Genomic DNA, 13,620 nt, shown 5'->3' with positions numbered 1-13,620 from the left:
AAAATTTAATTTTTCTTTTTTTTTTTTTTTTTTTAAACGATATTTAAATATTGAATATCGATATCGTACCGCGATATATTGCCATATCGATATTTTTGCCCACCCCTATTAAAGACTAAAATATACACAAATTATATAGAAATTACTTTAAAAGTTATTGACAACACTTTTCCTCCATACCTTAAGAATAAATAGTGCAAGATGCAACACAACACTGCACTTTAAGTACCAACAAAATAGTAATGCTGGAGCTTTAAACTGTTTCCAGTAAAATAAATATATTAGTTTAAAAAATAATTTCTTGTATTTCACATGGCTTTTCAACAATAGGTGGTCATTGCGTGGATTTTTACGCTTCCAGTCAACAGAATGTTGGCAGAATTTGCAAAACAACAGTTCAACTGACACATAGATGACACAAGTCACCTGGGAACTGCTCTTGATTTCCGCAATTCTGTGATTGCAGAAACCATAGGGCCCTACAGTACTCAGGCTTTAAGAGAACATTCTGCTGGTCAGACCTCCTCCTCTCCCAGGGGATTAACTCAGTGAGGCCTGAGGCCCCGGCCTGGGCGTAGTGACAGCACCCAGCAGGGAGCTGGAGGAGGAATAATGTGGGGAGCGACAGAGGCTCAGGAAGGATGCCAGGCTGAGTTTCCTTTTGATCAGGATCTAAACGGTTGACCTGTCTGAGCAACCAGAGAGGAGCAGGTGGAGTCACGACCAGACCTGAGCTGCTGTGGTAACCAGGCCGGCAGGTGTCTCTGGCTCTGCTTCCTTTGCATTTGACCTATATAAAAAAAGATTGTGGTGCTTTTTATTGAAGCTAATAACTGAGTAAACACAGACATTTTGGCTTCACTAACTCAGTCCTGAGAGAAGTACAGACAAAAACTACATGTGAGTTTTTTGTTTTGTGTTGAAGAGCGTTCGCCACAGCAGCTGTGTCGAGCACAACACAGTTTATGTGACAACTGAGACACTTTCTGATTTCCAGGGCACACAGGAAAACCACAGTATCAGCAAAGACACACACACACACACACACACACAGAGCTGAGCTGTGTAGTCAGTGACAGCACTCGCTGTGTGACAATGACACGTGTGGGTAAAGTCCAGCAGAACCTCTACAACAACCTGCACTGGTAGAATGACTAATGTTTACCAACCCTGATCACTCCACACCCTCAGCACATTGACCTGTGTGATCCCTGCTGATCCTGAATCCTGCCCATGTTGACTGTTGGTGTGCCAGTTTGGATCCAGTGCTGCCTCCACACCAGTACTTCATTATCTTTCAGTCACTGCTTGCCAAACCAGTGCATGACCTAATAACACAGGATGGAAAAACCTACACACAACATCTGTGTACAAACAACTGTAGTAAGAAAGTATGACAACGAGCTATTAGAGCGTGTTGATACTGAAGAGCAGGGCCGTAGCATAGGGGAGAAAGGTGATGACGATTCCAGGGGCCCACAGCCCAGTAGGGCCCACAAAAAAACCCAGCAGCCTAATTGTTCTGTGACTAAATTATACTGCAAATGACCCTGACTAATACTCACGCTAATGCTTAGTTTAGTTTTGGTTTTACTTATTTGCACCATAAAAATCAAGGACAATTACAAAAACAGAAATGAAACAAGAATAGTAAGTGCGGTAGAGTTTAAAAACCTTATATGGGCTAATACAAAACACCTCCCCAAAAAATACGCCAAGATTCAAAAACAATTCAACAACAACAACAAAAAGAAAGCAATAAAAGGGCCTATTTATAACAAAACGAGTCTGTATAAGTGTAAAATGATTGCGTATGAGTGGGTGAGCATGTATAGATGATGATGATCTACTGATAACTATATTAGGAAAATAAACTATTAGGAGTCTTGATATATCAGATAGGCTTTCAGTCTGGACTTAAAATTAATCAGGGATGAGGATATTTTTGTTACATAAAGATGAGAACAAACAATATCACAATAACTGAGAATACGGATAAATTATTTATTCTGAGAGGGCGTTCTGAGATATGCTGCATCACCATCAAGACAAAGTAAATAAAAAATTATGATAATGCCAGAAAATAGTCTAAGATAATAGTATAGGCTTCGGGGGGGAAAAAAGTGCCAATGAAAAGTCAGGGGGGAGGGGCCCACTTTAGTATTATTTCAGGGAGCCCAGAATTCTTAGTAACGGCCCTGCTGAAGAGAATATAAATATGTGATGATTCTCAGGTTATTCTACAGCATCTGAGATTTCTATGCAAAATTCATGAAAACAAAAACTTGTGAGCTGTGTCACATCTGCTGCTGCTCACTCCAATCGCTTAATTATTGTTTTTAGGAAACCTGCCTGCATCGTCCCCTGAAAGCCATTGCTTTATGAGATATACAGTACACACGATTTTTATTGACTGTAAATGAAAGCACATACGTATAATATCCAACCCTGCCTTGGATGAGTTTGTGTTATCATGGTCCTCATGTGTGGAACAGCCAGGGTGAGGGTTATGGGTTGGATGGGGTGGTTTTATTCTGTAAAGCACTTTGTGTTGCAAAGTTTTAATTGTATGAAAAGTGCTGTAGAAGTAATGTTTGACTGATATATTAATTTTTAAACCCTGACTTTTAAGAAAAGGATTTTTTTCCCCTTTGCAGACAGGAAGCGTCACATGTGCAGACTTCATGTTAGGAAGCAGTGACTGTCAGTGTGATGACAGAGCTCAGTGTATCAGTTCATCTGGGACGTGTTGGTCTGAATCAGAGGGAGATCAAACAAACTCTGTCTCTGTTAATGTCTGTTTATTCATTTTAAAAGTCTTAAGATCACTTGACATGACAGTTTTGTCCTTTACAAGGTTAATGATTTTACAGCTCGCAATAGTTAAACATCAGATGTGAGCAGAGCGAAGGCTGAGTGTGAGGGAGGACCTTGAACTGAGACACTTGGATGACTAAAGTGTCCCAAATGCACTGTAAAAGCTCCCTGTCTTCTCTGAACTGAGCTATTTTGGTACAAACCACCCTAACAGGTTTGTCAGTGACACACACACACACACACACACACACACAGTATGATTCCCGCACTGAGTCAGTAATATTTTGGTGGCACGGCGTCCTGTGTATCCGAACCGTGCTCCACTGATAAACACAACGAGCAATGGGCAGCTTTCTGTTTATGGCCTGAGGAAGTTATTAGCTTTTACATAATCAAACACAAACTCCGCGGAGCTGCCACCACTTACGTGTAGCGCCCGTGGTTATCATTAACTGACTGAGACGAAAACAAACAACCTAGCCTCAGTGCTATAGCAACACGACAGCTACGAGGAGGACAGGAAGTGGTTTCTCAACAGGTTCCACCCAGCAGCCAGCAACTCATCTGCTGACAGAGGAACGTGCTCAGTGTGTGTGTGTGTGTGTGTGAAGCCAGTGTGTTGCAGCGCGTGTGTGTGGTTGTAGAGATGGCCCCTGCTCGCCAACTCTGCACCTGAAATGAGTCAAGTCCCAACAACAGCTTTCACAGGTTTTAGCCATTTAGCTTAGAACAAAGGGAGTTTTGTTTTACATTCAGTTACATTCAATTCAAAATCATTTAAGTTTGCAAACTACTTTACAGCTACTTTAAATGTGAGCAAGCAGATGTTTGCTGAAACAACATCAGGTGAAATTAAACACTGTGGCTGTGTCCAAAATCACTCATTACTCACTATAGTGACCACGCCCTTTTTGTAGTGCTGACTATGTGCTGTCCGAATGGCATGCAAATGTTTGGGCACCCCTGCTCAAAACTTCTGTTAATGTGAACAGTTCATCAAGTGGAAGATTAAATGATCTCCAAAAGACATAAAGTTATTAATGAAACACTCTTTTGCAATATTTTCAGCAACATCAGCGTATTATTTTAGTTTTCTACAGTTTTAGAGTGAAAAAGGGAAACAAAAGAAGCAGCCTGCAAAAGAATGGGAAACCCAGGAGACTTGAGCTCTCAGATAACTTTGACCAAGGTATCAGACAATACTATTTACACACTGATAGTTTCCAAAGGGGGGGCTATGCAGGGTGGCCAAACCTCTGTTGTGGGACCTTTTCCTTTTCTGCCATTATGAAAATGTAAAAGATGAAAATAAAAAACACAATTATATTGTTTAGAATGTAAAGGGAATGTGTCATCTGTAACTTTATGTCTTTTGGGTTTCCGTTCGGGCTGCCATAAAAACATGGCGGCGCAAGATGGCAACACTCTCTAAAGCAAGACCCTTGAAGAATAATTATAAGGCTACGAAAACCAAAGAAATTTTATTTTATAGCGATTATACACTTATACAAATATATTCATGGGTAGTATATTCAGATTTTGCCAATAAACCGGGACAAATATTACACACTGGACCTTTAAGGTAGAATATGTGTGAAATACTTGCAGGTCATTTCATTAAGACTGGGTTTGTTCATGTTAAAGGGACAACGAGGAGTTTTGGAAAAGCAAAGCGTTTTCACACTACATTTATGAGCCTCCGCGCGCACCGTAAAGTTCTTTGACCGGCGCAAGACGGACTCATGTTTTCATTCATCAATAATTAAAGTCAGAGGTTCAAAGACGATCACATACAGTCGTAGTTCCGACCATAAACGGCGATTCAGCTGCGTTATTCTCATGACTCGCCACAAAACCAAAAGTAAGGAAACGCTGGTCGGCTCAACCAGCATTTCCGCCACCACTAATAATAACAAAATAACGATAGAGACAGAACGATATATTTATCGAAAATTGGCCCATTAACAAGTGTGGGTAGCGGAGATTAATCCACATTAACGTGAGACTTTTTTATAACCGAATAGAAACTCCTCGTTGTCCCTTTAAATAAAGGCTTTTTAACCAGGTATTTTCTCCTGCTCCATGTTCTCTTGTTCTAATTCTAAATAAAATATGGGGAGACTTGCCTCCTTTAACAGTTTGTTCAGGTCCTTGGCTCTGTACTAGCAGCCGTGGGGAGGGGTCCTGTTAGAGACCATCCACATCTACTGTTTTTGTACCAGGCTGTTTTAACATGGGGACGGACCAGACTGAAGCAACCGTTTAAAGAAATGCAGGTTTTGGTACTTCACTGTTGGCTTCGGTTGTGTTAGTGTTCCCTAGAGAGGAGCTCTTGACAAGATCCTGCTGGCTGCTGCCAAACAGCCACAGCTCATTACCATAAAGCTGCCTGGACTTGAACTCTTCCACAGGCCCACACGTCCCGAGTCCAACGGGCTCGTTGCTGCTCGACATCAAGAGGCACCGGCTCAAATAGCAAATAAATGATTTCCAATACTGTGACGTTCCTGTCACTTTTGGTCTGAACCTTCAGTCAGGATGCTGAAGGAGGAGCTGGGATGAGTATTATTATCCATCAGTAAAAGCATCTCCACAAGCATTTTTACTGTATATTCCCACACTGAGGCCTCCTCCTGGTCTCTACCTATTCAAACATCTCAGTGTTTGGCGATGCTGGATTCTAAAGTTAGCAACCGCAGACTGACCAGAGTTGAACGTACATGGAGTCACAAGCTTGAGGACAGAGCTCAATATGTCGTATACTATCAATTTATTCAGATTACACACTAAAGCTGATTACTTACTCCAAATGTAATCATGTCCCTGTGGTTCCAAAGACCCCCATAAGGTCTAATAGATCTCCATAGGTTCAACTTTGGAAGTGGATGAATTGATCACAGGAAGAACATGTCCTCCTTTAACCCCAAATACCAAATGCTGAGAGATGAATAGAGTTTCTCGGTGTTTTTTTGATGCTAAGAATAGAGGACTGTGAGGAAAGCTGGGGCGACCAGCAGGCTCTCTGGATCCGGGCGAGGGTTTATTTAGACTATGTCACTAAAAAAACAGTAAGGCAGCGAGGATCTCAGTCAGATGACGCCAACAGCCTGTTCATGAAGTTTGTTTTGGATGGAGGCCATTACAAAGAACCAGCTGATGAAAAGCTGGTTCCCCCGGACGATGTCATCGAGATCTGAGCTCGGAAACCAAACCTTTCTGTCTTTTTGTTCATCGGATACTAAAAAGACACATTGCTCCATGTGAGGGTCGAGTCAAGTCACCTACAGCCATCCATGAGTGAGAGAGAGGCTTCAACTACATTTACAGACTGTAAATCATTACCAAACTGTTACTAATTTAATCATTATATTAGTTTATCATTATTTCCATAGCTCTATTTTTCTCCAGTGATGAAATAAGAGGTAATAGTGATACAGTAGGTATACAGTATACCATAAAAAGACCCCTGCAATAAACCTTTATAAGGGTAATAATGGTGAGGGTGAGCTTATACTGAGGCTGTTGGAGAGGAGGTTGAACTATTTTAATATTTCACCATCATTCTGCTGTTGAACTGCTTTGGGTGTTGTTAATATTCTAAATACGAATTAACATAAATGGGATGGACAAAATATAACCCAGTAGAGTTAAAGCTCCAGTGAGTAAAATGGGGTGAAAACCGTGATATCCAGTGTTCAGATTCTAGATTCTTTGTTGGTTTATTTAAGAATGCACGCGCTCTGGATTTTCCATTCGGGCTGCCGTACAAACATGGCGACGCAAGATGGCGACACTCTCTAAAGCAAGACCCTTGCTATAAATAAAAGAATAATTATAAGGCTAGGAAAACCAAACCTATTTTATTTTATAGCGATTATACTCATATACTCATGGGTAGTATATTCAGATTTTGCCAATAAACATCGCCAATTATTAAACACTGGACCTTTAAGCATTTTCTCAGGAAGAAATGATAAAAAAGAAAATACTGATTACATCATGTTTGTATGATGGTATGAGGATCTAGATAAGATAACTAAACTGCAGTACAAAATATTTGCAGTCTGTTCCCTACACAGAACAATGATTAGTTTTATTACATCATAACTCACATTCAATTAGTGAAGAAGCTTCACTAATTGAAACTTTGAGAAAATGATTAACAAATATCATATAATATAAACTTAGTATTGGTCTAGATAAAATTGGTCAAGCTATGTCACTGAAGAATCGATAAATCAACTTGTCAAAACTATGAGCTGCCTGTATGCTCAGTAACTCATTCATTAACTCGTTGGGTGTAACTGCACAGATCCAGGACTCTGATCTTTCGTACCTCAGCTGGAAACATCCTGACAGCGGAATAAACTTAAGCAACTGCGGCCACGTTGAGTAACATCACAGTAATCTTGATTTACAGCACGTTCGCTACTCCTGAACCAATAAAGTGACAGATTAATTGTTCTTTCCCAGGCTTTATACGAGCCGAGTGATAAGAGACGTTGTGAACACTAAAAAGGAAATGATCCTCAGTAAAGATGAGAGCCGCCTCAAGGTCTGCACCCTGAGTACAGGGGGCCGAAGTCTGAAGTCCTCCTGTGAAGGAGTGCACGCAGGGTGAAGGTGTTGTTGTGAGACAATAGGAGAAATGTAATATGTCAGTGTTTGCTCCAAATGAGTAACCGATGGGCTGTTCATTAATAACTGATGTAAATTCTTCTTCTTTTTCTGCAAATGTGACAATAAGACTTTGTTGTCTTAAGTATCATCTGCTAATAGTGCTTTAATGCATTTGAACTTCCAATAAAGTTGTTCTCATCTACATATTTTCCCATATAACCAATAGTCAATCCCGAGTTGCTGCTAAAATCCAGATTTTATGATCACAACATCTGAATTCCCCAAACATGTCACATAAAGCCAGACAGAGCTGTGATTATAGATATATAACTGTAAAATGATCAGTCAAGAGCCTTACCTGGTGCACACAAGGCAGCACTGGCAAGAAGAGAAATACTGTACTGGCAATAATATGGCGATACGATACATATTATGATACAGGGGCAACAATACAATATGTTTTAATTAGAGCCGCATCGATTAATCGAATAATAATCGATTATTAAATTAATCGTCAACTATTCTGATAATCTAATAATCGATTTGAGTAGTTTTTTAAGAAGAAAAGTCAAAATTCTCTTATTTCAGCTTCTTCAATGTGAATATTTCTGGTTTCTTTGTTCCTTTATGACAATAAACTGAGTCTCTTTGGTTTGTGGACAAAACAAGACATTTGAGGACGTCATCTGGTGGTTTGGGAAACAACAGATTAATCAATAATGAAAATAATCATTAGTTGCAGCCCTAATGTTAATGCTATAAGCCATCATGTTTTTTCTTTGACTGTGCTAAGTAAGCTAGCACTTGAGCATGTGATGAGACCGACCTGTATTGTCATTGTTTAGTTGGTGCAGAGGAGTCAATGCCTGAATGGAAATTGTCAATAAAAGATCGATACAGTGCTTTTGAATCGATACTTTCTCACACCCACACTCCCTTCTCCTGAAAGTAGTCAAGGACTGCTTTTCATTAGCTGTAGTGTGTTGAGCTCTCTCGGCCACCGCACTTACGTGGTTCTTTCTGGAAGAATAGTTTCTAAAAGATTTGAAAAGTTGGTCAATCTAGAGAAAAAGGGGCCAAGTTGGCAACGCTGCCCTGTAACTCATTCTGAAAGAGCAAATTCCAACACTTGACCGGCTGCCCAATGGGGTAACTTCATCACTCAGTCAGTCAGTGACATCCACATTTAAATGTCTGTCCTTGCTGCTGTTATCCAGCCAAAAAAAAACAACAACAAAAAAAAGTGGCAATTACTATTTTCCAGGAGAGAGACCACACAGCCATCTGAGACCTTCTCTACAAACCCTCTCACTCAGGATCCTCTTATCACATTATTTGTTTGACATTTTCACTTCTGCGACTGCAAAACTAATTGCTGTTTAATGTTGCGGCCAGAACGTTTTGCCCACACACACACACACACAGATTCTCGCTATCCACCAGCCCTGTTGACAGTGTGTGTCAAGCGAGGCTGTGGGTATTTCAGGGTCAGTGTGGCTTCCTTCTCGAGGCGTGAGAGTCCTCTCTCCTTTCCTCCCTGGCCCAGGCGTCTTTCTCCTCATGCAAACACTGCGGACAAAGCCTCCTCTCTCTCTGCTGTTGGGAGTCTCTATGGTGACCAGCAGACAGTCCTAACCCTCGGTGCGGTGGAGGACTGAGTCGCTGGAGGCCAGGATGTTACCATAATACGATGACATGCTCGCTCAGTTCCTGCTTTTATCTGCCCAGAAAAAAAAGCAAACTCTGCACAATCAGATATCCAGCTCTTTGTGGAGCCAATCACCGTGAGGATTTTCTTTTTTTTTTTTTTTTTTGGGTTGAGCCGGTGTGAGAAAGTTTAGTGGTGGCTGTAATACCGAGTGTCGCCATGGGGCAAAACACATGAAAGAAACAATTGTTAGAGTGCGATTATGCTGCATGTCATCATTAACCGGCCCACTCAAGTGTATCCCACAGAGAGGCTGATATCCCGGGCTGCTATCGGACCGCTGGCCGCTGCTCGGTCAGAGCTCACATTAGGGAGGAGAGGAGCAGCAGGCTGCAGCATCCCAGCTGGCCCGGCCCGGGCTTCTCACTCTCTGGAGGTCAGGGTGGGTACGACCGGGCACGAGCCACCCACATTTACACTGTTTTCCAATTGCTAATGCACTGAAGTGACATGCATAGCACAGATATTTAAACGAACACACAGAGAGCAAATCCTCTTCTCAAGTCTCCAAAACTTTAAACACATTTTCCTTTGCCTTTTCAAAACACTGCACATCATAATGACACTACATGAGCAATAAACTGTGCCACCTGGCCAAACACCTCCATGGTTAATTGTTACCACTTCAATCAGGAAGTGAGCACTAAAAGACCACAGGTGACCACATTTTTTTTCTGCACGTTTTCTTTTTCAGTTCATTTGTTCACTCCAATGTAAATATATCTGCTGTGCACATTGCACTGACTTGTTTGGTGTTGTATACAATTAAAATAAATGTTTCAACAGTACAGTATGTGTGTGTATCTGCAAACATTTCTGTGCATGTGAACAATGTGAAGAATTCTCTACAATTTGAACTATTTTAGTTGTATGGCAAAGCTACTAAAGATGAGAGTGTTTTTCATTAAGCCCAACAGTGTGTAGTTGGTTAGACACAAATCTGGTAATATGAATGAAGTGTGTCCTGTTTGGTGCAAAAGTTTGATTCAAGGATATATGAGGTATTTTGCAGTTTGGGTGTGTGGATTTGTGAATTGTTAAGTATTTTGATAAAAACCAGCCTAGTTTGCAAAATTGTGTTTTAGCAATTGGAAAAAAAAACTGTAAAGAGACTGAAAAATCCCATTTATAACAGAATAGGGGCCAAAGGTCGCCACATGTTGAGAGGTCCTGAACAGACTAAGGAATAAAATGTGCTATAGTTAATGGTCAACAAATAGAAACATCTGATTGCTAGTCGATTTACAGTGTGCGCCCTTACATTTTCTGCTTGCCCTCCCAAAAGTTTAAGTTAGGCACCACTGTGCTCCTTGTAAAAAATGTTAGTCTGGAGTCCCGCCCATACTCAATATTAAAAGGACATGGATTTGGGACCAGGGCCATGTCAACACATATCAAAACAATAATCATAACCTCTACCCATAATATGATATTGAAGATTTTACAGTGTATTAATTGATGCAATAAACAGAATCACTATAGTTCCTACCATGCCTAAAAATAACCAAGCACCCCAGTATTTTTATAATAGGACCTAAATAAAAAAAAAGCTACTTGTGGCACAGCTGAACACTTCCACAATGAGACTATTTTGTTTCACTGTTACACAACATTTAAATCAGCTCCCAGACTTTGCTCCAGCTAAAAACAGTTACATAGCCCCAGAAATCTATTTTTTAACATCCAAACAATAATGTTACAAAATTGTTTTATAACCAGCAACACAAGCAGGATTATGGCTGACCCAAAGAAAGGGATAAGTACCAAAGTATTTCAGTTGTGAAGATGGAGCGTGGCTTCAGACAGAGTCAGACTGTTAGTGTTGTTATCTAACTCTTATTGTGACGACCGTCTTCAGAGCTCAAGCCGAATTGCAAACATGTTGTGACGACTCTCGTACAGTCTCAACACTGTGGACATGTTCAAAGTGAAATTCTATCTCTCACTATCTCCTTAAACCCTAAAACTAGATAAGGTTAGAGTGGGGGGAAAAAGAAGGTCTCATTCACATGCAATCTGACAAAGCATCTGATCCAACAAGCCAAACTTGACTGGGAATTCAGGACGGGGAGCAGAGAGACCAAAACCACTGATATGACAAAGGCCTGGGACATTTCACTTTGCTGTGTCACCTCTCTCCTTCGGCTTATAACCTTTCACTGGCGGGTGGAAGATGCTACTTAGTAGAGGATCTATTCACATGTAACCTTTCACAAGCTCACAGGCAACGCTGGCCTCAGATCAGATAGGGAACCATAAGCCAGAGGCCTCTGCTGCTTTGGCTGAGGCGTCTGCCTCTCACAGTGGAGTAAGATGGAATATACTGTGTGGTTGTTGTTGTTTTTTAATCATTATTTACTTTAATTATCACTAACCATAGTTATGGGGGAAGCTGGGCAATATATGAAAAGCAAGGTGACAAAAATGAGTTGGATTTTGCTGTTATCTGGATATAAGGCATTTTTACTATGTTTTCTGCACGTGTGTCAAAAAATACCATGTATCTAATGTACTGGATTAGCTGTATATAAAACTTTCCATCTGTATATTTTGTCACCAAACTTTTCCTCAACTAAGAAACACTCTGGTTTAGGCTATATGATGTAACCAAATGATGTAAAACACAATACTTTGCTTTAATGTGCTTGACAGGTGACAATTTAAACTTTTACTATGTTATTAAATTGATGTCAAACATAATGGTGTAATTAGCCTGTTGTATTTGAACCTGTAATTCAATATCAATTTTTGAATGCTGGCCAGTGGCCAAGCCCTCACAATAGTGAGCTGAACTTGAGTTGAGAGTGTTTTGTAACCAGTGCTTATCTAAAGACCAGAGAAGTTTCTCAACTGACTTTCTCAGATTTTTCTCTCTACTGTGATGCCGTATTGTGTATTACGGTAATTCCCCTGGTACTGACAGAGCAACAGGTCTACAGCTGACCTTTTGACCTGACACTTCTCAAGGTGTATCTTTGATGGCATCTATCAAAGGCAAAACATATAATATAATATAATATAATATAATATAATGTAATACAGGGTTCCTACACATTTGAAATGTCCAAATTCCATACTTTTTCCAGACTTCTTGGTAAAAAAAATTCAAATAATTTGTGATATTTGAGTAAATAGTTGTGCATTATATAAAAAGATCATGCAATTAATCATTTGTTTTCATTGAATGTGTATGCCATTATGTAACCAAATAATTTCCAGGAGATTGTAGCTATATAGGTACAATAGCACATACAAAAATAATTAACCCAGATAACTTCAGATAAGACCAAACCAGATAAGTATTAAGATAAATATATTTCCATACAATAATTTCCATTTTCCATACTTTTCCAGACCTGGAAATGTATAAAATCAAACTCCATACTTTTCCATACTTTCCATCCTACTTATGTAGGAACCCTGAAATAACCCTTGGTGAGTGCTTGACTGTACCTTGGTGCTGGAGCTGACACTCAGCCTCCCTGACCTCTCCGAGGAGCTGTCTCCGTTCTCTCGCGGGGCCGGGGTGGACTCTCGCGGGGTGCCGTTGCTCTGCGTGTCCGCGCGGTCCGAGTCGCTGCTGTCGCCGCCGCCGCTGCCGCCGCCGCCGGGCAGGGGAATCCCGTCCGTGGCGAACTCTTTCCGGCACTGCAGGTTGTGTTTCTTCAGCAGCTCGGCCGTCTCGTCGTCGACCACGATAAGCTCCAGAGCCCCGACGGTGGCCCGTATCCTGGTCACCACTTGCTGGTGGCTCTCGCCCTCCACGCTGTCGCCGTTCACGAACACCAACCGGTCGCCCGCGAGGAGCCCGGCTTCCGAGGCGGGGGTGTCGGGCTCCACGAGCCGGATGAACTGCCCCACTTTGCCCTTCTCCCCGTGCAGGTGGAACCCGTAGCCGTTGGGTCCTTTCTCCAGCGCGCACAGTCTGGGTCGCAGGCTGCTGGACATGTTGATACTCTCTTCTATAACTTTAATCCTAAACCACTTCGAGCCTTTCAGCAAAAAAAAAAAAAAGGAGTCACACAAACACCATAGAAGTTAGTGACACCTGTACGCCGCGCAGCACGCACTCGCACTCTTCCAACCCAGAGCTCAACTTCCGCTCGACTCAGCCGCCGTCAACTTTCCGCTGTAAATAGTTGAAGTTTTCACGCCTACCGGGCTGCTGGCAGTCAGATCCTCCCTCCCTCCTGAGCTGCTGTTGCAATCTGCTTCTCCGCCTCCGGTCCCGCTCTCAGCGGAGGTACCACTGTCAAGCTGCTGGCCCACTCAGGACCAACACGTGTCGTGGAGTTTCAAAATAAAAGTTAGTTCCGCCTACGCCTAAAACAACCGTTAATAACCCTCTTTATCTTTTGTGTTTGTTATCTGAATTAGATTTTAAAGATAGATATTATAGTAGGCTATTTTAGAAGTTAATGATAAAATCAATACATTTGTGTTACCTTATATTAGGCTAGTTTGAAAGCATGATC

General features: G+C 41.3%; 1 protein-coding gene across 1 annotated transcript in view; it reads right to left on the bottom strand.

The window, feature by feature from the left end:
- LOC311003030 (Na(+)/H(+) exchange regulatory cofactor NHE-RF1-like) overlaps window positions 1-13,321 on the bottom strand; it is a 28,335-nt gene extending 15,014 nt beyond the window's left edge. Inside the window, exon 1 of the mRNA XM_083994694.1 lies at window positions 12,599-13,321. Within this exon, the coding sequence (XP_083850820.1) occupies window positions 12,599-13,093 (495 nt within the window). The 5' untranslated portion in view covers window positions 13,094-13,321. The remainder of the gene's footprint in view (window positions 1-12,598) is intronic.
- Window positions 13,322-13,620: the final 299 nt, after the last annotated feature.

Source organism: Trachurus trachurus (assembly GCF_905171665.1).
Source record: "Trachurus trachurus genome assembly, chromosome: 19".
Taxonomy (NCBI): Eukaryota; Metazoa; Chordata; class Actinopteri; order Carangiformes; family Carangidae; genus Trachurus; species Trachurus trachurus.
This window is presented reverse-complemented; position numbering and strand designations above follow the sequence as displayed.